Source organism: Poecilia reticulata, linkage group LG11 (assembly GCF_000633615.1).
Source record: "Poecilia reticulata strain Guanapo linkage group LG11, Guppy_female_1.0+MT, whole genome shotgun sequence".
In the NCBI taxonomy this organism is placed as follows: Eukaryota; Metazoa; Chordata; class Actinopteri; order Cyprinodontiformes; family Poeciliidae; genus Poecilia; species Poecilia reticulata.
The window spans coordinates 24,241,653-24,268,045 of NC_024341.1; the positions used below are offsets into that span (position 1 = coordinate 24,241,653).

At 38.2% G+C, this 26,393-nt stretch overlaps 2 protein-coding genes across 7 annotated transcripts in view; one reads left to right on the forward strand and one right to left on the reverse strand.

Annotated features, from left to right (window-relative positions):
* LOC103472845 (chloride channel protein 1-like) overlaps positions 1-18,222 on the forward strand; it is a 46,716-nt gene extending 28,494 nt beyond the window's left edge. For both annotated transcript variants that reach the window (XM_017307509.1, XM_008422691.2), the window contains exons 12-24: positions 1,591-1,746; positions 4,242-4,311; positions 5,560-5,670; positions 6,447-6,660; positions 7,404-7,537; positions 7,764-7,855; positions 9,330-9,422; positions 9,721-9,808; positions 10,651-10,733; positions 11,924-11,968; positions 13,063-13,167; positions 14,946-15,032; positions 16,280-18,222. In XM_017307509.1, coding sequence (XP_017162998.1) covers positions 1,591-1,746; positions 4,242-4,311; positions 5,560-5,670; positions 6,447-6,660; positions 7,404-7,537; positions 7,764-7,855; positions 9,330-9,422; positions 9,721-9,808; positions 10,651-10,733; positions 11,924-11,968; positions 13,063-13,167; positions 14,946-15,032; positions 16,280-16,801 — 1,800 coding nt within the window. In that variant the 3' untranslated portion in view covers positions 16,802-18,222. The remainder of the gene's footprint in view (positions 1-1,590; positions 1,747-4,241; positions 4,312-5,559; positions 5,671-6,446; positions 6,661-7,403; positions 7,538-7,763; positions 7,856-9,329; positions 9,423-9,720; positions 9,809-10,650; positions 10,734-11,923; positions 11,969-13,062; positions 13,168-14,945; positions 15,033-16,279) is intronic.
* LOC103472844 (protein FAM131B-like) overlaps positions 17,677-26,393 on the reverse strand; it is a 47,923-nt gene continuing 39,206 nt past the window's right edge. For all 5 annotated transcript variants that reach the window (XM_008422687.2, XM_008422684.2, XM_008422686.2 and 2 more), the window contains 5 exons: positions 23,624-23,779; positions 23,347-23,519; positions 22,742-22,876; positions 21,840-21,971; positions 17,677-21,718 (listed from right to left, as the gene is read on the reverse strand). In XM_008422687.2, the coding sequence (XP_008420909.1) occupies positions 21,488-21,718; positions 21,840-21,971; positions 22,742-22,876; positions 23,347-23,519; positions 23,624-23,779 (827 nt within the window). In that variant the 3' untranslated portion in view covers positions 17,677-21,487. The remainder of the gene's footprint in view (positions 21,719-21,839; positions 21,972-22,741; positions 22,877-23,346; positions 23,520-23,623; positions 23,780-26,393) is intronic.

The window sequence follows — 26,393 nt, forward strand, 5'->3', positions numbered from 1 at the left end:
ATATTAATGATAAAATAATGGTCAGTGCAAAGTAGCCTGCAAATTCTTTGGTGGGGGGCGGTGAGGGACCTGGATAAAGGCTAGGGGGGCGCTGGGCCTATAAAGGTTGAGAAACACTGCCCTAAATCAAAGTGCCCCTAGTTGATTCCTTGCTGAAGCCGTGAGTAGATGTTTCACTGCCCAACAGGTCAGACATCTTGTGTAGGACACATACTGTCCTACACAAGATGTTGAACATCTTATATAATTTTGCAGGATAATAAACATAAGACTTTGAACATCTAATGGTCAACATCTTATGCTAAAGATGTTCTTATGTTGTATGAAAGAAGTATTTTCATAATTGACGTCCTAAACAGTATAAAATAATGAACTGTTGACAAGAAATGTACCGATTGTTGACTTATTTCCCTTTCAGTGTAGTTAATTCAGAAGTGGTTTGTGTTGTATAACAAAAAAATACATGATAAAAATTAATTAAATTGAGTTGAATTGATAAATTACAGATTGTTTCATCATGCAAAATAGATTTTGGATTTCAAATTCAAGTAAGCTGCTTTATTTTGGGGTTTTTGTTAAAGTGGGTCATTTTTGACCTGTAGGACAAGGCAAGTAAACAGAATGTTAAGATAGTACGAGGGTTAATTAAACAGGAAAAGTGATACCTGCAGCTGCAGAATGGATCATCTAACCTTTTACTTTTACTTATCTATCACTATGTTTCTTGTTTTTGTGAATAAAATTCTTACTGTCCAAGGAGAGTAGTGTAAAGTTACAGAAGCAACAACACAAGAGGAAAGTGAATGCTAAGAAGTAGGATTAGACCCAAAATGTCAAAACATAAAATTAAAGACTCTTGCAATTCAGACTTTTCTGTTGACTTTCAAGATCCATCTTACATCTTCCATGGTGGGTATCAATTTAACCCCGACACAAGCAGGAAGTGCAAAAGTGGAAAATCAAAATGACACTGGCGTTGCTGTTTTCCCTGCAGAGGCATTATGCAGATGCAGCACTATGGTTTTCTGGCTCAGAGCAAATTCAGAGACATCTATGCAAATGTGGAGCAAAATGGTTGAAGTGAATTAGTCATTCATGAGTCATCCAAAGGGAATGACTCATTTGGACATGGCCACCCATACCAGTCTACATCCCGCCTGATGAATGACTTCCTGCATGTTTATTATATCCGACTTCTTTTCACTTTTATCTAATCTAAAATCTTTTATTTCTCATCCTCCTTTTGTTAAGCTTCACTCTGTCTCAAACTGTTTTCCTTTTTCTTTCTCTTATTGAGTCCAAAGAGTATTTCTTCTTTTTATCTTAATTTTTTCTTCTGTCTCTTTCTTCTGCTTCACTCTTCTTGATAATTTTCTTGTCCCACACTTTAATTTCTTTTTTTTTTACCTCTGTGCATTCAGTTTTTTGCATAATCTTACCTCCCATCTGTTTCCCCTTGTTTGCCTCATGTCTTTTAGACTTTTAAGCTTTTTTGTATTCCATTTTTGCCACTGACTGATGTCTTTCTGTTCTCAACCCTCTTCCGTCCCCTTTCCATCGTTCTGCTTTGTTTCTCACCTTTCCTCCCAGCTAATGCCCAGGGAGTGCATCAATTCTTTGTTTGATAACTTTACGTGGACGAAGATTTCGGGATCTCCCTCTCCGGCTGGTCTGGGCCTGTCTGCTGCATGGCTGCACCCCGACGTTAGCGTCTTTATCATCCTGCTGCTCTTCTTCATCATGAAGGTACGTGCCTGCCTCCTGGGAAATTGTGTGTGTGTGTGTGTGTTTGTGTGGTATTTGCTGTGTTAGATATTTAGGTTTTTTATTGTTTGGTGTCTGTTTTCTGCTTGCGTTGCATCTACCCCCTTGGATGCGACTGAGGTTGTTTGTGCGTGGCGCCGGTGCCACCTGACGTCAGCATTTTCATCATCCTCCTCTTCGTCGGGGACAATTGTTGCAGGTCACTTGTGTTGTGTCCGTGATTGGGACATCTGTGTATGCGTGTGTTCTAGTGTGTGCTCGTCTTCCACATTTTATTCTTGTCCAAGGTCAGCAATGCTGGCAAGCTTCCAGCACCTCTTGCTGTTTTATGATTTCTTAGAAGCTTGTACACACACGCACACACTTCCTGTGTGATGACGATTCTAATAAGCAAAGAGATTTACTCTTTGTAACCTGCACAAGGAGATTAGATAGCAGTGAGACATGAAGGGCAGAATTTATTTTCCCTGATGTGTATCCTGGGTCTTTCCAAAATGAGCCTCAGTGATGTGATCCCAACCTGGAAGGAGCAATCCACTTTTTTTTCTTTTTGGTTAAAAGCCTTTGCCTCATATTTAAGTCATTACCTGACATATTGTTTTATTTTAACTGTCGACTTGATCCCCAAGGCTGAAATTTTCCTTAGCAGGATGTGTATAACGTTACCCATCTGATGACTCAGATTCAGATTTAACACCATCCTTTGTTTAAGTTGTTTAAATTATTTAAACTGATTCAACTGGAGTGTCTATCTGACTGGGGTTAGTGGACTATTGACAGCATTTTTAGAAATCACCTCTTCAAAAAACACAAATTATCTTGAGAAAATCATTTGCAAGTACAATGTGTTATGTGATATGAGAACTTGGTGCCATGCAAGTGCCAAAAAACTTTTTTCTTTCAACATTTAGGGTTACAGCAAACTAATGCTCTTCATTTCATAGTGTATTGTCCACAATGGTAATATGTGTGCTACAGTTTCCACTTTAGTTTCTAAAGATACATCTGATCATCTCTGGCATAAAGTGATTAGTTAATGCTAAAACTAGAAAGTATAATCTCTTTATTTAATTGGCTCATTGATAATTCTGCTCATAATTTCATTGTGGTGATGGATGAACATGTGCAGATACACAGCAGCAGCCAGTCTGATCTAAGTTTTGCTGTAATTTTCATTGTAAAGAATGAAAAATACTTTGATCAGTTTAGTTAGATCAATAGCCTGTATGTTTATGCAATGATGCCAATCAAATCTGGACATCCCTGGTTTAAACCTCCACAGCGTCTTTCTTTATTGGTGTCCTAAATTTTATTTTACTTTGAAACACACTTGGACTTCTGCACTAATTTCATAGCATGTTGCTAGTACCATCTGTCAAAGGATTTATGAGATCGACGAAAGAGCGCGTGCTGACTGACATGTCTTTTTGTGTGTGAAACTGCTTTTTGTGAGTTGTGTGTCTTTCTGCCTGATTGATTTTTGCTGTTGAGATTAAAAGAGAGGAAAAAACTGAGCACATTCTTCTCTGTCATCAGCAGAGGAGCTGCTCTCTGAGAGACGTGCTAATGAGTTTTTATCTTCTTCCATAGTAATTTAGTTCTCAAACACTGATGAGAGATGACACATGGAATAGTATTCTGGACTGGTGAAAGGGTAATGTTATATTTCCAAAAACTCTTTTCAAATGAGGGCGGCGGTGCGCAGCAGGTGTTTTCAGGTAAATGCCAAAAAAAAAAATAAATAAATCCACCGCTAAGGTTGTTATTATCTCTGATGGGGACGAGAACAAAGCATATTATTATAAAAGCAGATTTGAAATTACATTCAAATTAAGAGAGTGTTGTTTTGAAAATAACGCAATTGACGTTTGAAAGCAAAGTTTAGCACAAATCCAGAGGAGTTTGTTCATTCTTCATCCCTCTTTTCACCCTTTCACTGGTAAGCAGCCCACATTAAGCTGGTAAGGCTGCAGCACCGGCATCTGTAGCTTCTCTGGGGCAGATGTTCATTAAGTGCCATGCTCAAGCATACCCAGGGATGATTGAATCTCCTCCCCTACCTTACATACAAAACAGCACAAACGCCATCACTGGAACTCATCAAGCTGTGGCTGAATAGGAAGATTTTTTTTCCCCAACTCAAATGGGGAAAAAAAGTTAATAAGAAGCTCGAATTGTATGGTACTATACGCTCTTGTTGCTATGCGACGTGACACCTTGGCTGCAGTCTGAATGTAAGGTGGGTAACATAATAAGAGTAAAAGAGCAGTTATTAAACGAAAATATAATACATTTTTCTTGTGTCTCATAATGTCTCAACATTAGCTATTCAGTTTGTCAAAACCTTGTGAATGAATGCTGCACTACATATACAAACAATTTATTCAAAACGGTTGTCAAATTTGTATTCAATCATTTTAAGATGTGGTTCAAACTCTTTTATTGGCAGATTATCAGCATTTCTTTCTTACATGCAGTTCTGGATGTCTGCGGTGGCCACCACCATGCCCATTCCATCTGGGGCCTTCATGCCTGTCTTCATACTCGGTGAGAAAGAAACAACAAGTGATTATTATTGGGTCTAAATTCTTTTTTCATTCCTCAACCATCAAACCATTTTCTACACAGTGACTATAGGGGAGAGGCTGAGTCAACTCTGGTCAGGTTCCCAGCTCATTGAAGGGCAACACAGAGACAGTCATAGCAAATAACTGTTCGTAAATTACTATTTTGGATGCTGTCAGCTGTAGGAGTAATCATTTAAGTTGTAAACATCAACTATCAGCCATTAATGTGATTATAATGGTTGAAAACACTTTTGGGCTTTGCCAAGTCTTACACATGAAAACGGGCCATGTGCTATTTGTACAATTGAAACCTGCAACCAATGTCAATAAAAGTGTTTCCAAATGAGTTAGATGTTATTTGTGACATTAAACTAATACATTTTCATCACACTGTGTTCTAAAATATTAACAGTTTKTAACTTTTACTGGTTAAAAGCACATTTGAAATTTCAAAAGCTGGATTATCTCCATTGTACTGACCTGAACATCATATTCACCAAATTCCTACAATTGAAAATATGGTTCAGTGTGCAATGCACTGCTGAAGGAGAACTAAAGGCAAAACAGCTTCATGYTCTTCCTCGTTGTTTTCTGCATCCTTATATCTAGCTCAGTACCTCTCTAAAACATGCAGATGGATGCCCTATTTGCTCCCTTCACATTAAAATTGGACACAAATTTCAAATAGATCAAAAGCTGTTTTTAAAGATTGCCTCCGGGCTGAAATACATTATTTGGTCAGAGAGCCTCAAGTGAAGAACTTTGAAGTGGTAATTTCTAAGCGCTGCCTCTACATTAAACTTACTGCACTGTCTCGCTGTGTTACTGGAACCTGATGTGGATGTCTGACCTAGTTGAAGAACTTTTATTTGTTCTCTCTCATCCTTCTTCTGCCAACTGTTTTTATTTTATTTTTTTTTTTATAAAATTGAGCAAACACTTTTCATCTAATTACACTTCTGTGTCCGTAAGGGAAAAGTTTTATGTGTCTGTGTTGGCCCTGTAATGGACTGGTACCCTCTCCTGGGTTTACCCCGGCTTTCACCCAGTGACCACTGGAGATGAGCTCCAGCCTCCCAGTTCAACAACACTGAACAGAATGAAGTGCACATAGGAAGTAGAAGAATGTATAATTCACAGACATACTGTAGAAACGCTCTAGATGGTTCATATTTGAGTGTCTACTGTTGAATATGTATTCACTTTCACCATATGCTCCTTTTTGTAGGAGCTGCATTTGGGAGGCTGGTTGGGGAAGTCATGGCAACCCTGTTTCCTCATGGGATTGTGTTTGATGGCATTCTGTACCGCATCATTCCAGGAGGTTACGCAGTCATCGGTTAGTATGTAGTTTCTTTTCTCATCTATTCTTGCTCTGTTTTGTGTTAATGCTTTTGTCATGGGTTAGGGTTTTGCATAATTAAAATCCATATCCATTAAGTTTTGCTTCCAAACTGTCCATTTCTGATGTCGTCATGCAGTATCTCTTTATGGATTTCTTTTTCACTGCATCCTGCCAACTTCATGCATCCAATGATTTGAAAAAGTGTCAAGTATATCTCTACTGTCAACTTCTCTTCCACTTCTTGTCAAACTTGCTGGTCCTCCAGTCGTCACTTGCTGTCAAGTCGTCTTCCTGCCCTCCTGCCCACCTAATCCTCCTCACCTCCCCCAACTTTCACCGTTTGTTGTCTTTGCTCCCCTCATCCTTTCTTTTAGAACCTCTGGTTGCTTTGCTTTGACAGTTAAATGTCACAGTAGGTTTGCTCTGCAGTGCTCACCTCAGCAGCTGACTCAGAAATGTGGCCTCCCTTCAGTCTCTATCCTGTTGCCCTGCAAAGGCCATCTCTCCTCTTTGTTCATTGATCTCTCTAACCAGTCTTCTTCTGATCTCTTTTTTCCATCTCCATGCTGCGTTTGTGAAAGTCATTATTTTTATACAGTCACCACCACCTTAATATCTTTATTGCTCTGTGTCCTGACTTGTTTAAGTCCCTAATTTACTTTTCGTTATATCTTCTGTTTTCATTTTGTGTCGCTGGTCTTCTTTCCATTAATGTTCCTTTGCTCTGTGTCCCATACTTCTGTTATTTTTCCACCCGGTGTCTCTGACAGGTGCAGCAGCATTGACCGGAGCTGTGACTCATACCGTGTCTACGGCCGTTATCTGCTTTGAGCTGACAGGACAGATCTCCCACATACTCCCCATGATGGTGGCTGTAATCCTAGCCAACATGGTGGCCCAGGGCCTGCAACCTTCCCTGTATGACTCTATCATCCAGGTCAAGAAGCTACCGTACCTGCCAGAGCTTGGCTTTGGACACATGAGGTTTGTGTTATTTGCACCGTTATTTAACTAAAACTTCTATTATGGTTTTATATATTCTCAAAGATGTGTTTGAAAGACTAGAAAATGTGTTTGGTAAATTAGCTTAGCTTTTCTTTTGTAAACAGGGACAACTTCTTGTAATTTGCTAATTATAAATATAAGGAAATGAGCACCACATCTGGGGATCCCCAAAGCTCTGTTCTTGGGCCAGTTTTATGTTATCTTTATGTTCTCTCTATCTTCACTTATGGAGTTATACAACACTTTTTATTATACGTGTGCTGATGACAAGCAGTTTTAAAATGTAAGACAACAGTCAATGAGTAAGTTTGTCCATAACATAAACAAGTACACAGTTTTAAAATCTTGCTAATGGTCATTGAGACTCTGAAAGGTACTGGGCTTAAATACATTTCAGGATTGTTTGCCAGGTGAGAACTATGTTCAAAAGATCCCAGGACCAAACCTCAACAAGGGAGGCAGTATTTAGTTTATTTGCTCCATAAATCTGGAACTAACACCCTGAAAATCTAGATGTGAAAAACCTGTTTGACTAAAAACATCATAACATACCGCTGCTTCTTCATAATGGCAGACAATTATTGTTATCAGTTAACTTTCATCATGTCTTAGAAATATATATGTTTTACATTTAGGTTTTTTTTTCTTTCCATGTAATGCTTACATTGTCTTTTTTAAATATATTTTTTGTATTGTATTGAATGTATTTTTTCCCCCTGCAGCCAATACAACATCTTTGTGGAAGACATTATGGTTAGAAAGGTGAAGTTCATATCATCCCAGTCGACATACAGAGAAGTCAAACACCTGCTGGACTCCTTCTCACTGAAAACGATCCCTTTGGTTGACTCTAAAGGTATGCTTATTAGGTATTTAATCTAGGCGTCTTAAACTGAACTGAAGCAAAACATAAAGTGAGGTACAGTTAAAATAGATTCTAATGCAGAGGAAAATCTTCTAATGTATTATAAATGAGTTTGTGTAAAATTACATTTGCCAGCCTCACAATCCTCAGGCATTTAAGTTAATTTTTTTTTTATTTGTTGCAGTCCAAGTAATTTATTTATTTTTTGTTTATTTAGATTCTATGATCCTCCTGGGCAGCGTTGACCGGGTGGAGCTTCTAGCGCTCTGTGATTGGTGGTTGTCCCCAGAAAGACGACTTCTGATGGAGGTAAATTAGATGTAACCGGGTCATTTATTTAGATTTTTTAGACTATTTTTCATTGTTGCTGCGTTAATGTGTAAGATTGCAAGTTTTACTGTTCACAACTTTGTTTAATGGCCCACATAATCTGGGAAAATCCCAATATGCTTTTCATGTGATGTTTCTCAAAGCACATCTAAAGTGCCCTTCAGATTGGATGGGAAATGTTTGCTCCATAAAACAGATATGTAATAGGTTGCATAAAACATCTGCTGAAGCATAATTGCAAATGCAGCAATTGGCCTAATGATTGGTCTAATTTGCAGAAGAGGTTATGTTTAATTTAAATCATGACTGTCAGTAATTGAAACTATTTGTTTGTTTCATCTACTTAGTCCAGGCTGTTTTTGTAAGGTACTGTAATTTTATTATCAGTTTGTGTCTCTATATATTGAGTGACCCAACAAAGCAAGTGTTAAAATGAAAATGTTTATGTTTAGGTTATATTTGCTCTGATTTTATCTCTAATATTTTTGGTGTGACAGTATTTATAGCTTTATGGATAAGTCAGGTGGATTTTATGAAAGTTTTGTAACAATGTGTTGATATGAAAAAAAATATTTTAGTCGAGTTCATTGGAGAGGTTCAATCAAGGAAAGTTCATCTCAGGAAACAAAATAAAACACTCAATAATTGGTTTTGCATATAAATAGAATATCACCTCAAAACCTTAATACATAATTATTGGCCTTTTGAAAACATTTTCATGTTTTGTGCAGTAGCTTCACTTGATTAAGCCCAAAATTGTTCATACATCTACCAGATTTAGATGCAAATTATTTTCATTTAAGCAAGAAGTTTGTTTCTGATAGAATTTTATTTTTTTGTATAAAAAATGTTTCTTATTGCAGTTATAGCTTTACCTGTGCTTGTTTTGCTACCAGACTTTGCCTTCCACTTTTTCATTAATATGCTTAGACACAGACTACGTTAGAGGCCGGCTTCTTTAGCGATTTACTTTTGTGGCTTAACCCCCTTGGTTAGGGTGTCATTGATTGTCTGCTGGACAGTTTCAGGTCAGCAGCCTTCCTATGTATAACACCGAATTAAAAGAAGATTTCAGGGATGTCCAAGTCCAGCTCTGGAAAGTTTCTATCCTTCAGCTTTTACATGCATTCCGTCTCCAAGACACCTGAATCAAATAATTGGCTCCCTACCAGGACTCTGCATAGCTGGATGACATTCTGATAAGAGGATTCAGCCATTTGATTCAGGTTCGTAGGAGAAGGAATGCAGCTAAAAGTTGCAGGATAGTTGCTTTTGAGGACTTGACTTGGCCACCCCTGGGCTAAAGAATGTAACCCTTTACTATTTCTAAATGACATGACCATCACATTCTATCTATCTATTATATACCATGTCAAATGTGAAAATATAGATGTCTATTTATTCATAGAAAATATCCATCTGCTTTAAAATGTCTCTCTGACTGTGAGCTCAGGGTCCAAGCCTACAGGAGCAGAATCAGTGTCCAAAAAGCAGCTGGGAGTCATTCGCCTTTGTAGATGAGGAAGAAGATGAAGAAAGAGACAAGGTGGGTCAACAATTTGCTTTATTTTCTTTTATTCCTGTTTACATCTGTTTATTAAAACAATGTATCGTTATGTTTCAAACCATAATAAAGACCAAGCAATTAAAAGAAAACCCTAAAAGTAGAACATAATTAGCTAAATAGATCATCCCCTTAACTGACAATTAAACCTAACAGTGGTATAGCATTGCAAATGAAAGATAACAGTCCAGTTATAATAACCAATATGAATGATAAAGTACTTATGCTGTCCAATTTGGAGCATCAGCTTAGACATCCAGAGCTGTCTTGTTGTTTTCAGGGCAGCCCTGTTCAGGAGGAAAGAAACGGCCCTGTACCCCCTCCGAAACCTCAGGACCCTTCCTCCAACCACACTGCACCTGCAACTGGTGAGTTCAAAGGTCAACACATTTTTGCATCATTTATTCACCTCTGAAAACATATGAAACATAATTTCACTGCAGTTGAAGAAAAAGAATTGGCAATTTCCTACCTTGTAACCCAAAGATAAAGTTTATGTTGAAGTTAATTACGACATAAATAACCAGTTTTCAGAGGACATGAAGTCAGTGTAGCATATTCCACTACATTCTGAGAGCCTTTCAGAGAAATATTGATTCTTTTATACAAGTTCAATCACTAGACTGATGTAAATTAATATCTGCTTGGTGTGACTATACTTCCTTCCTCTCCTAAAACGAAAAGCTGATACACATGCCCAAACAAACTGGTTTTTAAAAACAGAAAATTGAGTAAACTTTTTCTTCCCACTTCACAGTTGATCAATCAAACAAAATTCCAATTAAAAATAAACAAAACCATGCATCACCTGAATCTTGCGGCTTCACAAAAGCCAAACTTGGTAAGATTCGTTTAATTAATGTCAGCTTTTCATTAAACAGATTCAAACATGTTTGTTCCTCTGCACTCAACAGATGTCAAACAATCAGACAGTGTAGCTTTGTACTGCTAACAGCAATGACTTGGTTGAATGTTTGCAGGGAGGAGGCAGATGGTGTGTGTGGATGTGTGTGTGAGTTGTTGCACAGTAGCTTATCAAACTCAACAATTTGCAGCCTCCAAGTAAAGAGGTATCTAGGCAACCACAATAAAAAGGTCTCTTTGGTTCCTGCAGAATCTTGACATTCCATTTGCAGTTGGGTTACTTTCTTTAAGGGTGTGTTTGTATAATTCATTGACTCTCGTCTTGTTTCCGCCGCTCCTCTTTCAGAAAAAGGTCCCCTGCAGTCGGTGAGGAGAACGCTCAGAAATCTCTTCACCTCTAAAAGCAGACAGTCGGAGAAGGAACTGCAGGTGTGTCTGCGAATGCAGCTTTTGTTGCGCGTCACTCAATTTCTTCACGTGCTCCATTAACAATGCAGTTCCTCTGTTTTTTGCTGCTCTGCATGTTATTTTCTGGGTTGTAATTTGTTCCTTTTTCCTTCAATCATCTATTTAAATGTGACTCAGTAATGAAATGTTATATGCAAATAACTCTTCATCCCTTAGACATAGCCTACTGCCAGAACCACATTCATACATGGGTACTGGTAGGTGAACTTGTTAGCATTTGACCTCTATTCATTGATTGACAGAGATTTTAGAATAACAACCTGCTTCAGAAAAACCTCTCCAAAATCACACATTTCTTTCCAATCTTCTCTCATCTGGGAAGTTCTTATATTCGGCTCTGCAGTCAGTCTGACTCACCGAGGGAAACAAAGCTCGTCACCTGCAGGCTGGAAAATCACACTGTACAGAAGTGTGTGGTTGCAAGCTGGAGGGTTCAGAATGTGATTTCTGGTCTGCCCACTACTGAGGGTTTTGTCGAGCTGATTATCAATTCCCTCCAAGGGGAATGTTTTCACATCAAACAAAAATCTATTACTCAGAATATCAAGCAGACATGCAAGGGGAAATTTTCCACCAGCATACTTCCAAAATGTTGTTGGAGGTAGTATTTTACTGTTTAGACCACTATTTTTACCTGCATTCTAAGCCGTTTTGCAGGTGCTTTAGCGATATTGGATGAAAGTAGAAAACACTCCCCTTGTTTCTTTCTTATTTAAATGAACAGAAACAGCATTTGATTGGAGTAAGATTATGTTATTTCTGTCACTTTGAGGACGAAGCTTAGCAAGGCATGAAGTCAATGCATGCAGGACAGGCCGCACTTCTACAAAATAAGTCACAGTGGTTGTTGCCCTGAATTTCAACGCCTGCATCCATGCAGGCCTCTTCTGCTGGATGTGCTGTGCAAACTGCAGAGACTACAGGCCAAAAATAAAATAATCCATATAAAATTCAGCCTGTTCAAACAGTGATTCCAGCTTTTAGATGTAATTTTTAGAGCCAAGGCAAATGCTTACAATTACCGTTAAAGTAACATTTTCATTTCACTTGCAGTCACCCCAAATAAGGTTGTTTTATTAATTTATTAGACAAACTTCAGATTCAGAAACTAATCTCTCTATTTTTTGTGTCTTTTGTTGTTTTATCTCAAGGAACCCTGTCCTCCTCCTCTATCAGACTCGATGACTTCAGACGAGGTAGGTCAATGACCAGTGAGGAATATTAGAAGATTTTCTAGGTTATTTTCAGGGTTTTTTTGTATTTCTTTTATAAACACTGTGGTCAATTTACCACTGTCTTAAATCAGTTTATTTTCACAATAAAGTATCATAAAAAAAACATAAATTTTCATTCTATTCTGCTAATTGTTGATGAGAGAATCCCATCATCCACCGATACAAATACTGATTTCATCTGACCAAAGTGTTTCATCTGAACATTGATGAACAACAAACAAAATCTGCTGCAATTTGACCACAGAAAAGCTGAACTTGTGCACTGACAAGTAATTTTAAAGCAAGGAAACACATCCGTGTCCTTGCAAAATATTATTACTGCATGCACGGTGAAATCATTTTTCTCCTATGTTCATTTTTTTTATTCTCTCTCAAAGAGACATATTCAAGGAGTCCACATTCTGATACAGAACACTGTTTAAAAGTTGTTTAATCATAGACATATCACCAATGAATTGTGACTTAATAGGGTTGCAAATTTGCTGCATTGGAGATTCAAAGCATGGAGGTTTTTCTGTGCTAATGCACCAAAACACCATTTTTCCCTCTGGTGTTTTTCTATCTGCCAACCTGCTTCTACTCTTCCTGACGCATTCCCAAAATTCTCCACACCATTCTGTAAAAAAGCGCTGGCTCTGTCACAAGAGGCCGAGTCTCATCGATAAAATCCAAAAAGAGGCTAAAAGGTGTCACACCCTCTAAATCTCAGGGTAAAAACAGGACATGCAAGGACAAGACACAAGGTCTCAAGGTTTTTCAACGCCATTCTTATCGCAAAAGAAAGGCATTCTCCTCTTTGTAGCTAAAAATACAGTTTACAGACATGAATATTTTTTTACCCATACTGACATCTCAGTGTTTATAAATTATATAACGGCTATTTTTATTGCCTGATAGATTTGTTCATATGCTTTATGACTCCTCAGAAAAACAAATCTTGATGCTTCCCTCTGGCTAAAGTCATACTTCAGAATAAAATAACTTTGTTTCCCCCTGGTCTGAATCTGAGTCGGCTGATTCATCCCTGTGACCTTGGTGTTTATTTGCTGCTGCAGATCAAAGCGTGGGAAGAGGCAGAGATGGACAAGCCGATGGAAATCGATGAGATACGAATTGACCCTTCACCTTTCCAGCTGGTGGAGAGAACTTCATTGCACAAGGTTGGTGGAGGAAGGCTTCCCCCTGAATCCTTGTAAAACAGCTGTTCTCCTGCTCTAATTTCATTTCCCCGAAAGCGTTATGTCGAATCTCAACACCCTGGACTTTCTGCGCATTCGGAAATGTTGTACATAATTGGAAATGTATAATCTAATCAAAATACTGCATCTGTTGATTTTCTAGTCTTGTTTCAGTGGGTGTTTTGTGACCTCGTTGTCCACATATGAGCCAGATTTCTCCCCGGTCTGAAATAACAAATGTTCATGCATTAATCAGTGCCATATATTCAAACCATGATTTCTCACATCTGTACCTGCAAACAAAGATACAGGCATGTTGAAGGTGGATCAGGAAAAAAAGTAAAGCGCTCATTTTCATATTTATGCTGCTAATGAATGATAAAATATGCAAAAAAATAAATAAATCAAATGCATTGGCATTGATGTTTAGAAAAGCAGTTGTTACACAACAATAAAGGCCGAGGTTTGAAGTTTCAGTTTGAAGTTTCCATGTCCTCTTATACATTCATGAGTATCACTTGGATACGCCAGACTGTCAAAAACATGGTTGATTAATTCAGGTTGGTCAAGCCGATAGAAATCAATGAGATACAAACTGACCCTTCATCAAATTAAATTGTTCTTGCACATTCCTAGCTGTGTGTAAAGGACTGGTGACCTTTGCAGGGTGTAAAAAAAAGGACTTTTCATGAAACCAATACTATTCCCTATATGACCAAGATGCTTATTCATCATTCTTATTATTAAGTAAAATAAAGACGTTATAAAACACATATTAATTCATCTTGTTGTGAGAGCTGTCAAAAAAATTATCTGTACATGCAAGTATTTTATAAAGTAAATTTGATAATCCAAAGCATTTTTGCATTGTTGGTATTTGCACAGTTATTGTTTAACTGCTGCTTGCTGGTAGTTTTTGTTTTTCTACCAGCAAGCAGCTAATTTGGACTAAAACGGCCATCCCCTGTTGCAGAAAACCTTGATGTGTAGAATTTCCCAGGTTTGCTGATTGTGAGCTAATTGACACATTTTGAGACTTTTCTTAGAACTTCAGTTTTTTTTAATATATATTATATTATTTTTTTATTTATTAGTCATTATGATTTAAAACAAAAATATTTTACTACTTCATGGCTTAAGATGACTATCATTCTTTTCAGTTTGCATTTAAATAGCAGTGTGAAAGGCCACATAAACATCCCAGAAATCTCTTTTAGTTGCAAATTTTCTCACATTATGTAAATCTGCTTTCTGGTAATGCTTCCACACACTCATTAGACTTCTGCCTTTTTCATGTATTCAGCAGTTGGTACCACAGGATTGAATTCCCATTGTTATAAATCTTAGTGGATCCAGGATTTACTGTCATTTTCAGGAGCCAGAAGCGAATAAACACCATCTTTAGCCTTATTATTCTTTTTTGTGATTTCATTTCCATGGTAATACACAGAATACCGTGCTCATTCATGTGCAAAAGAGTCCTTGTGATTGAGATGTACTGATGCATACAAAGAGCTCCCCACAGTGGGACCTCAGCTGCTATGTGAAAAATATAGTTTGTGCATTCAAAATATGCTCAAGGACTTTCCCTTTGTGTTGAGTCTGAAGCCACTTTGTTCTCTTTGTGTCTAGACAGAACAGGCAGAGAAGCACTGGGCTTGTAAATCGTCTGAAGTCACAGACATATGAAAAGAAATGTCCTTTTAGGAGCAGTATTTTCTGACAGTTGGCTGAGTTACTTTTTCACCTTGTCTCTGCAGACTCACACATTATTCTCCCTGCTTGGACTAAGTCATGCTTATGTGACCAGCATTGGAAAACTTGTGGGGGTGGTGGCTTTAAAAGAGGTAAGAAACTTAAGTTAGAAAAGTCAATGTTTCTGCTTCTCTCTCCTACCATTGCACTACGTATGACACAAAAGATCAGCATTTTGTTCATATAACCAAATACTGACACCTAGCTCTTTGATAAATAAGAAAAACAATGAATAGATGCTGCACACATTTGTGGTCAGTTTCCAATTTGGCCAATCATTTGACCTTCTGATACCAACTGTATCCTATTGCATCAAAACATATTTCCTATCATTTCTGTCATGGTAAATAATTATTATTAGAAGCAAGGAAGAGTGTTACTGGGAGATATGGGTGGCAGAAAAGGAAGAACTCATGCATTATCTAATGACGGTTTTGTAGCCCGTGATTGAAATTAATATTTTTGATTAAATCAGTACACAGTTAAAGTGCCAGTGTTGAATTAACACCCAAAAGTATCTATATGTGTCCAAGTCAGCAGGTGTTAAAGTAACACTTTTGAAAGTGTTAAAAGATTGACACCCATTTTTTTGTTAAATTAACATTGGTCTATAATACTGAAATGGGTTTAAGAAAAGTTAAACTTTCCATTTCTGTGTATTGTTTTGAATATTTTCCACTGGATTTAATTGATATTGGCACCTTGTGGGTCAATTATTTACTTTTTTAACACCACATTATGTTTTGTGATCAACACTGCACTGATGTTACTTTTAATATATTTTAACACTAATACCGTTGAAATGTTAATGTGACACTCTGTATTGTTGAATTTAACACCTGCTGACTTGGACACATATAGACACTTTTGGGTGTTAATTCAACACTGGCATTTTTACTGTGTATATACATATATATATATTATTTGCATGTGAAACTGGACTGTGTATAAAGCCTGTACTCTTTCATGTAGTACAATATAAATATTGTATGGTACAATAACACATAAAACACATAGAGCAAAAATATTTTTGCTCTATGTGTTTAAATGTTGACACAGTGGTCAAGCTGATGCCTTGTAGAATAGCTTTAAGTAATTCTGTTGCATTTCTTTGACTATGAAGCCAAAATGCAAATGCTTTTTCCAATTGCTTTAGACATAAAAGTCTCTTAAACTGTGTAAAATTATTGACTTCAATAGTATTGTGTTTGTTAATGACTGGCTTTGATTTCCATAATTTTCTAAATGATTTTTTTCTTCTGTGTCGTCTTATAAATCCTATTTTCTTCATTCTTTTTCTTTTATTTCCAATTCTGTTTCCCTTTCTTTGCTTCCTCAGCTCCAGAAGGCCATCGAAGGCTCCACGCGCTCCGGTGTCCGGCTCCGGCCCCCTTTGGCCAGCTTTCGTGACATCAGCAAACACAAATCTGTCCCTAAACCTCCACCCTCTTCTTCCAGCGCTCCTTCATCTCCCACTGCAGCCTCTCCGCCGTTGTCTCAAATTACCCCAGAGCCTCCCCTCTCTTTAACCCCTGACCACAACCAACCCCATAATAATCATCATCATCATAATCACCATGAGCATGAAACGGAGGTATGGATTGAGGGTGTACCGAAGGAAGTAGAGGAGTGTAGCAGTAGCATCCGCCGCAGCAGCAGCACTTCAACAAGTGGCTCAGGAAGTAGAAGTTACCGTTACAACAGCGATCTCACCCTCCCTCCACCTTCCACTCCTCCTCCTGCCCCTCCTTCCACAACCCCTCCTCCATCTCCTTCTTCCTCCAGCCCTCTCCCCACCCTGAGGCCTTCACAGAGACTCCTTCAGGTGGTAGAAGACAGTGATGATGAGCCAATGATTTAGCTTACAAAGAATATTTTTTATACTGGAAATTTGTATTTAAAGATTTTTTTTTTCCCTTTCTTAACTTATCATCCTGGTATTTGGGCACTTTATGTACCTCTCTTTATCACACTGCTACAAATTCTTTGTGGTTTAGAGATTTAGTTCTCCAGCAAAACCTTTGCCATCACTTCTAAACACGATGCAGTGGTGTTGTACCTCAGGGATCAATCCTTTCCCCCTTTTGCTTTCAATTTACATACCTCCTTTACACCAGCTTAACCAGAACTTATAGCATATTTCATTGGTTGAAAATAGGAAATGAGACTTAAAATTATGTTTATGATTGTTTTAGATCCAAAGCAGCATAGAAAATTTTGACATAACGTTCACCATAACCTGTTTGTTGGAAATGTTTTGCTTTTCGTTAAGAATTCCATGGAAAACATGAAAAAATAAGTAAATGCATCCCATGCTGCTTTTATATTTTTATTAGTTAATTTGATTAATTTGTTTCCCAACCAAAATGAGGCTGCACTTTTATCTATTTATTGTTAGCAACTTTGTTGAAAAATTAGCAAAATATTGCCTGGCAAAAACCATCGGTGCTCCAGAGAAAGGTTCCTGTAGTGCCAAATTACCTGATTGTTCTTGTCTTAGTTTTTAAAATGACATCAGAACAGGTGAAGTTAATTTGGCACAAACCTTTTGGATAGCAGCTCAGTAATGAAGCTGCTCAGTCCACCATGGAAGACTGGCCAAAGCCCCACAACGACCTCTGTGCTGACCTTGTGGAAGCAGCCCCAGAGCTCATTTCTCCGTGGCTAAGTTGACAAATGAAGCAGCTAAAGGCGACTGACAACACCAAAACCTCTCTAACAAAGATTCCGTTTGGGTTTTTTTTTTTTTTTTTTACAAAGCCACGTCCCAGAATGACTCGCAGCTTCTTTGAATAATTTACAGGAGAATATTTATGAGAATCAAATCGGACAGAACAAATACCCATCTATGGCATCTTCAGCAAAGTGATGGTTAGTATCTATGACAGTAAATGACAGCTGACAGTTTGTTGTATAACTTGTTGTATAACTTCTACACATGATAGAGATTCAGACATCTGAAAATGTTGACGATTCCAGATGGGAATCTTCTAAATTAGTATTTAAATTTAATTTAATTTCAATATTTAAAGGATGAACAGTCAGGATGAATTAATTCAGAGGCTGGAAGTTAAGGGTCGCACAGAAATGTGTCTTGCATCAGGAATAGAAGGTTTTATGTTTCCTCTCAAATGCTGATCTGTGTTTGAAATCTACAGTTTTCTGTTACTGAAAGTCTGTTTATCTGCACATTGAAAGCTGGGTGCATGTTCTAACTAAAGTTAGCACCTTAGAGGACTCCTTCATATAACAAAGTCATTTCATTCACAGATAGTCATAAAAGGTATGCGAAAAGAATAACTTACACATCAAACCACACTCCAGCTACCAGCAAGGTTCTGAATTTTATTGTCTGCTTACTAATGCAATTTTTACTGAAATGCATCTGTCCTTATGATGCACCATTTCCAGATTTCATCTTATACGCTTGCACTATTAAGTTCTCTTAACCCAAAGTTAGTCCTCAGGTGCTGTTCTAAAAGTCTTTAAATTTATCTTTTTTTTTTTAAGCAACTTTTATGTTCAAATAAAAAATGTATCTGTATCTTAAACAGGTGTTCAGTCTGTATAAGTCTTGTATCATCTGTTTATCTGGGGTAATAATATTTATTTATTAACTTATTTATTTTTTGGTGTTTCTGTAGATTCAAATGTTTTCCAGATGTTCATATAACTGCAAAATAGTAGATTAATAAAGCTTTATTTGAATGTAGATTTGGAATTTATTTTGCCTTCACTGAATGTTAACTGCCTGCATGACTAAAACATTTTTTTCTTGTTCTTGCCACCTTGAGTTACTGCTTACAACAGAAAATGAGTGCTATTAAAGTGATGTATGGTTTTAAAGCCAGAAACGGGTAATAACTGATTTAGCATCTTAATTTTGTATGTATGATTTGAGATTATTTAGCTCCCGTACGCTAAAGCTAACAGCTAATCAAAGTGGGGTCAAGTCAGGTTTTTGATGCCCTCAAACAACGCCAGTCTCAAAAATTTAAAAGCGAACACAAATGTTATTTTAGAAACTACCATCACAAATGCATTTAATTTTTAATATGGTACCTGAGCATATATTGTAACTCTGTAACCACTTTCTACCTTATAAAACCTTTTCCACATATTTGTTTCATACAGAAAACTGTCAATGCTATGATATCCATGACTCCAGTGTAAAGAACTAACACATTTTTAACGGTTGAAGTTGTGTAACTTCACTGTTTTAATCAAGCAAAAATAAATACGAAGTAGTGTTGAAGAATGCATGTTGAAAATAAGGCGCCTTTTTAGTATCCTTCATAAATACCATTTGCTTTGTAGCAATCTGCAGGTGAATGTTCAAGTTCAAAATGTTTGTTGCAGAGAAACAAAAATAAATGTTAGATAAGGTACTGCATCACAGTAATCCCACAAAGTCTAAAGTAAAATCATAAATGAACAATGTGAATTAATGCATTTCCTCCCATGTACATTAAGTGGGCTTTTTTAATGACATTTTTAAATATATCTTACTTTCTGTGGACACTTCTAAAGGTTGTCCAGGCTCTTCAATTTATGACTGAGCCACAATAAGTGCCACATAACAGATCTCTCCTTATTAAAAGTCTTTTTATCTTTCACTTTATTGGAAATGAGTTGGTGAATTTTACCATTTTATATTCCCTATTTCCATGTCATTATCTAAGTGTCACTTCTGTAGTTGAGCTTTAGAGCAGCTCACAGGATAAGATCTCGGAGCAACATGAGGACAAGAAGAGGGCGGATGAGTATGAGAGCAATTAGGGGCTTCAGGGTGTTGATCGCTGGAGAGTAAGAATGAAATGAAAGCAACATGTTGCTCTGGCTTTTTCTTCACTTTATGTTAACGTTCATGGATCCATAGTTTTAAAGTAAATTCTGTCACATGTAAAGAAATTCAGAAACCATTTTTAAGTAGATAATTTAGCATGAATCTATATGGATTTTGCAAAGCTAAAGCATTCAAAATTATCGACCAGACAAGGACTTTACTGCCTTTACGAAGCAAGAAAAATATTTAGGTTAATGAATGAGGCAAATGTGCTGAGTGGAACCGTTTCACATTTTTTCTGTGGCGCTAATAAGGATCTGCTTTATTATTCATTTTACTCCTCAGAAATTAATTGGAAAGCAGACAAAACCAAAAAATGTAGATTTTGCATTATCTCTACAGAGACAATTGGTACACATTTAAATTATCCTTTTGTTTACAGTATCACAGCTGCCCACTATAAGGTTTGATAGATTTTAGAGTTGCACAGTTTATCATATATAGCAGTTATCCTTGCAACGTGAATATGACGTGTGTACTTTTAGTAGCCAACAAGGAATAGAGAGGACGTCATAATGAAAGTAGCAAGTCCAATGATCAATATTTCATAATATCATCATAATATTCAGCAATAGCATCACTATTAAAATTTTGTCACTTTTCAGAGTGCGATTATTTTATAGTAAAAGTAGTTGGTTGTTAAGAAATATTTCATTGATACAAACAAATCCCTGATGTTTTTCCTTAGTCTGATATGAAGCTGCAATTACAGCTGAAGCTTAGATACCATATAACCTACTGAAATATTATATGAATCTAAAATACACTGAACTACTAACCTGAATGTTTTTTTCATCATGCAGAACATACTTAAAATAACCAGCGCTGATATGAGTTTGTTTCCCAGAATATATATTTTACACACAAAGCAGCTACATTCATACACGCATACATACAGTCTTACATTCATACAGATACATATCAGTTTATTGTTTTTTTCCCTTTTATTGTAAAAAACAATTTGTTATATTATTACTTGTATACTGCGTTATACTGTTAGGGCTAGGTCACTGTTAAAAAGCATGCATTTTTTGGTTGTGGTCAGATGGTGTGTTTGCAAATAACTCAAAGTGCACGCCCCAGGTTGCTCTGAGGTTTGAGTTTCCACTCTGCATTAAGCAGGAATGCAGTCCAACCAAAATGCATCAATTAGCAAACCAAACAGCTCTCCAACAGTCTCTCTGAGACTTCTGTTGCTCCAAGGAACAGGAACCAAACACTCTGAATTATTTAACAACCCATTTTTCTATCCATAATTATTGTATTGCACAGATGTTTTTATTTTATTTTATTTATTTGCCCTTTTATTCATCTCTCACTTTTGTCTCTCTGTTTTGGGGAGTTTTGCATCCATCCTTTTATCCCCTATTTGGTTTCCAGTCCTGGCTCATCAGTCGGGTTGGTCCAAACATTAGTTATTCATTATATCTTCAGTTTCTGTGTTCCAGCAGGGTAAGACTTCTTGTCCCTCCCGTCCTTTAATATTACTTGTTCATAGTCTTGTTCAGGTCCACTTTTTTGATGCTAAACTGGGAGGCTGGGGGTTGATGGCATCTAGTTTGTATACATTACATCCAACGTTTCCAGCTGAAGTAGCGTTTACTCGGGTTTAGAAAGGTAAATATTTGGGAGAAGGAAGGAAGGGGTGGGGTAGAAGCTTGATTAATTATTGAAGTCTTAGTCTTTTTGTGGCCGTGTGACTCAGTTTGTTGAAACGACGACAATGGAGCCCTCCTCCGCCTCCTCGTCTTTCTCTTCGAGCGATTGGACGACGCAAGGGGTGACATCGAAAGGTATCCTCTCTGGAATGGGTTCTGCAGGCTGCGCTGGTGTTCCTGGGCTTGAACCTCTTGTCGTTGGGGCTTCCTCCCTCAGCGGGGATGGTGTTAAAGAGCATGGCTCTGGCTCTAAGGTCAGCGTTATCTCCTCTACCTGTAAAATGTAATCAAGGTCATTTATAATGCCATGTAATCACATTTATTAACATTTTACCTGCTCTTGTGGCACAAACATTTGACTAAAGGTTTTAAGGAAAGAAAAAGTTTCAGCGAACCCTTGTCAGTTCTTCCTCTTCATGTTGCTCCAGCATCCCTTCGGATTCAGGCTCCGGTTCCTCCCCGACCGTCTCTACAACCCCTCCAACCATGTCGAGCATCTGCGCACTCAGCTGGCCAACGATCTCCACCTGAAACCAGATGAGGTTACTGATTCCATTGAATTTCAACGTTTTGTTTCAAAGTGGTAACAACTTAGTTGTCATGTTTAACAGGTATGTATGTACTTCGATTTAAAACCCCAAAGAAAGGCAAGAATATGCAACAGAGTAAGTGGGGAAGAGGGGCAAGCAGTTTCCTGTCGCAACCCAGCTTGGCTTTCCTATGCAGGGCATCGGGGTTAAACAAGACTTTAGTGGATGCAAGAGGTGCAGATGCTGAATCCAAATGCCTCGAGTCGTAACCTTGCAGACTTTTAGACATGCCATCACCGAGGCCAGGATGATTTACCCAGGACCGTTCCACAAAATTTATCAAATCCACTGCAAGCTGCCATGCAGACCTTTGGGAGTTCGCCATGCAGACCTTCATCCTGTCTCCTACCTGGAAGACACCTCTGGCAGTTCATCACTCACTGCACTACAGTTGTGTGCTAAATAGGCCTGCTGATATAAAAAACCCAAACCAATAAGACAAAAAAATTAGTAGTACATACTCTATTTACCTTTGATGCAGTGAAACAAAACATAAACCTCTGTAACACGTAACAGGTTGGTAGTGATGGCCGTGACGTCTCAGCCTTATAGTGACTAAAGACAGATTTGTATGCTTGTGACTGCATGTGCTTCAAACACCCTTGTGACCTTGTTCTCTGTCAAACCTGTTCTGTCAAGACTTATTAAACCATCACCTATTTTGCAAATATAATCTGTTCATTTTGAGTCAGCAGGCAAACGCATACCTGATGGGCCTCCACCTGCGCAGCCCCCCACAGGTCCGCTAGCCGGGGGTGAGTGGGAGGACCGAGGCTGTGGATGGTGCTGTTCGGAGTGGCTTGGAGGGAAGGGGAGCCACTGTGTATCCTGTGCTCCAAAGACTGGAGAAACGAACGAAAGCAAAGGGACAAGCAGAAGACAGCCCAAGTCAAGTTAACTTTATTTGTGTAGCACATTTCCACAATAAGGCAGTTCAAAGTGCTTTCCCTCATAAAAAACATAATAAACCAGCTGCAGACATTACATTTTGTCAGATACGTTCATCAAAATCATCACGCAAATACTGCATATAACAAGTTTATTGATCACGGTTCCAGTTATCATTATGCTGAATGTTGCTTCTCCATGTTTGGTTCTGGTTCTGTAGCAGCAGAACAGGCTACAACTAGAAGAATAATCAGAATAATATTTGCTGTTTCTGTTAGAAATAAAAGCAATAAAATCATGCTATTAAGTTTTGCTTGAATTGACCCATAACTGCAGGATTTTTCTTATGTGTACAAATTTGCTTTTGTGATCCCTTGCATTTTAAAGAAATATAAATCATCTTATTAAAGTGTGCACTTCACACCTGTTGTTGTTGGTACTGCAGAAACTGTTGCTGCTGGTAGTGATGAAGCTGTTGTAGCTGCTGGAGTTGACTTTGTTGCTGCAGTGCAAGTTGAGCATGGTGCTGCTGAAGGTAACTGCCAACCGTGCCCTCATACCCATCTCCAGGGGTACCTCCTGCTGCACTACCACCACCTGCAACACCCGCAAAATGCCTAATACCTTGTGCGCACGCAACCATACATGCGCTTGGAGACTAATTTAGTACAAAAGGTTTTAAGAGGGTAATTAATCCTTACCGGCGGCCATGATGTAGGAGCCCGCGGCAGGTGAAACCACGCCCGAGGGCTGGCTGGTGATTGGGTCCCAAGCATCAGAGGAAGACAGGCAGTACAGGCCCTGTGAGACGTAGGTGTGAGGCCAGACATCTGCAGAGGAGTGATGGAGCACCTGGTCTGTTCAAAGATGCACAGAAACACGGAGATGTGAGGTATAAACAAAAAGACTGTTCAGAAGAGGAGAAGCAATTTCATTTATTGACGAGATTTACTCACATTGACTTTAATAGGAGTGTTATTGACCTATAAACATGTTTGTTATACAGCAAACACGTGGACATTGTGGAAACCCATCTCCTCTGTCCAATAAAGTTGTAACGGTTGCTGTGTTTATGTGCCGTACACATGTGTGTTGATGTTTTATGCTAAATGAAGCCTTGCAGAGCCCCATATGGTGGCGTTAATGAAAGCAAAGCTGCAGAGCTAAGTCCTTGTGCTAACCTACAGGGTCCCGCAGGGCTTAGACAAAGTTCTACACTGCTAAACACCAGTGAGAAATGACATTTATTCCTTTCACAGTGGCACTTGGCATAAAAAGTCATGGTTAGAGTTGCAAATTCATTACAGATTATTTTGGAGTAGCTAGTAGTTGTCATAGAACTCCTTGTTTTAATTATCTTTATTGCAGTTATGTAATGGTAGTCTCTTTGATATTAAGTAGGGTTTTGTAAACCATCCACTTTTTCCTGGTTCATTAATGTCTTAGGGTGGAGCTAAATCACAGCAGTGCCTTTTAGCTTGAGTCCATCAGTTTTTAGTTTAAAAACAAGTATAAAGAACGCTCTTCAATTATTTGTGTCATTCTCACTGTCCTTTAGATTTCTAAGTCAGTTCTCTCACAGAGCACATGTTAAACCCCATCTGATGTTTCAGAAATGACAGGCTGTCATCCGGATTTGTCATTTGGAAGTTCCTGACTAAGTGCCCTGCAGGAGTGAAATCCAGAAATGTGCAGCAATGTGGCTGACCTCCAAAAGTACTTGACTTTTGGCTAAAAGTGTGACTGACGGGGCTCCTTTTTAGTTTTCAACTCTCACATTCAGAAATGTAATGTGACACCAAAGACATATGACTACATAAGAGATATTTAAAACCATTTTGCTTTGCTCGCTGTAGGAGCATAAAATCTGTTATGCTCAGATTCTAGCGGCCTTAAGTATAAAGACTTGCAGGGATTTCCTAAATGTAGACTTTAATTGAGAAATTTGACACAATTCCATCTAAATATGCAAATAGTAGAAATGAAGAAAGATGAACCTAATCAAACCTTTATGTTTTTGACAACAGCAATAAAGTGCATAGCTCTTACTTATTCACTTATTACAGTACCAAACAGATTTTAAGCATTATTATCAGCAAAAGGTCAGGCTAGTAGCAATAATGTCACAAAGACATGTGGCATCTGGGGGAGCACAGGCTTGATGTTCAGCAGTAATAATAATATTAGGATCATTAAATATTTGCTTATTAGGAAAAGGACCATCTTACAAAATACCCGTTTTTATTCCCAAGGATGATGTTTACTGCAATAAGCAAATTGTGATGAATCAAGAACTCTTTACAAAAAGTCACACATCATACTTTCCCTGTACATTGGCTCAGGTTTTTCTGTTAACTTAAATAAATTCATACTGTGATGGTGCCTTTGTAGCAGTGTGCAGTCGACAGCTGTAATTAGATCAGGCAAATCAACTCCTGCTACAGTTTAAACCTTAATCTTGGTCTGTTAAACTGCCAAGATGAAAATTTGACAAAGGCATGCCTATGGTTAATTCCCTCACACACAGCGGGCATGGCTCGCCTCTGGCTTAAATGCCAAAGATTTAAACTGCCTGTGAACTTCATCTGAAATGTCCCTGTGGCCAAGAGCTCCAATGCAGTCAGCAGCTGTATGGGTAGAGGCAGCGAATGACTCTTCATCATGTTGTACGCTAAGACCAGCTGGATTTGAACACAGTTCCAAACTGACTGCCTTAGGAAACTAAAAGCAACTGATGAGCTTGTTGTCATTTTAGACCAAGAATCCTCTTGGTAACTAAATACACTCTCTCTTCATAAATCAGCATTTCCAATAGCTTCTATTAAGGCTAAAACTATCCATCCATCCATCCATCCATTTTCTTTACACCCTTGTCCTTTAGTGGGGTCAGGAGGGTTGCTGGTGACCCTCTCCAGCTAACATTTCGGGCGAGAGGCGGGGTCACCCTGGACAGGTCGCCAGTCTGTCGCAGGGCAACACAGAGACATACAGGACAAACAACCATGCACACACACACACACACCTAGGGACAATTTGGAGAGGCCAATTAACCTGACAGTCATGTTTTTGGACTGTGGGAGGAAACCGGAGTACCTGGAGAAAACCCACGCATGCACAGGGAGAACATGCAAACTCCATGCAGAAAGACCGGGGCCGGGAATCGAACCCAGAACCTTCTTGCTGCAAGGCAACTCTACCAACTGCACCACTGTGTAGCCCAGGCTAAAACTACTGATGTTAAATATATTTTCTGATTATTATATTTAAAGCTTTGCATGAAGTAAATATTTGTCAACATTACACTCTCATGTCAAAATGACTGTAAACAGATGAGCAATTACACAACTGTACATCTTTGAAAAGCAGAAGTGGAGCCTCTTGCACAACCAAGAAGAATGCAGCAAGTGATTTCTGGATGATTAGCCAACAACAAAACACTTTTCTTTTCCAGAAGCCATTGTACAGCAGTGA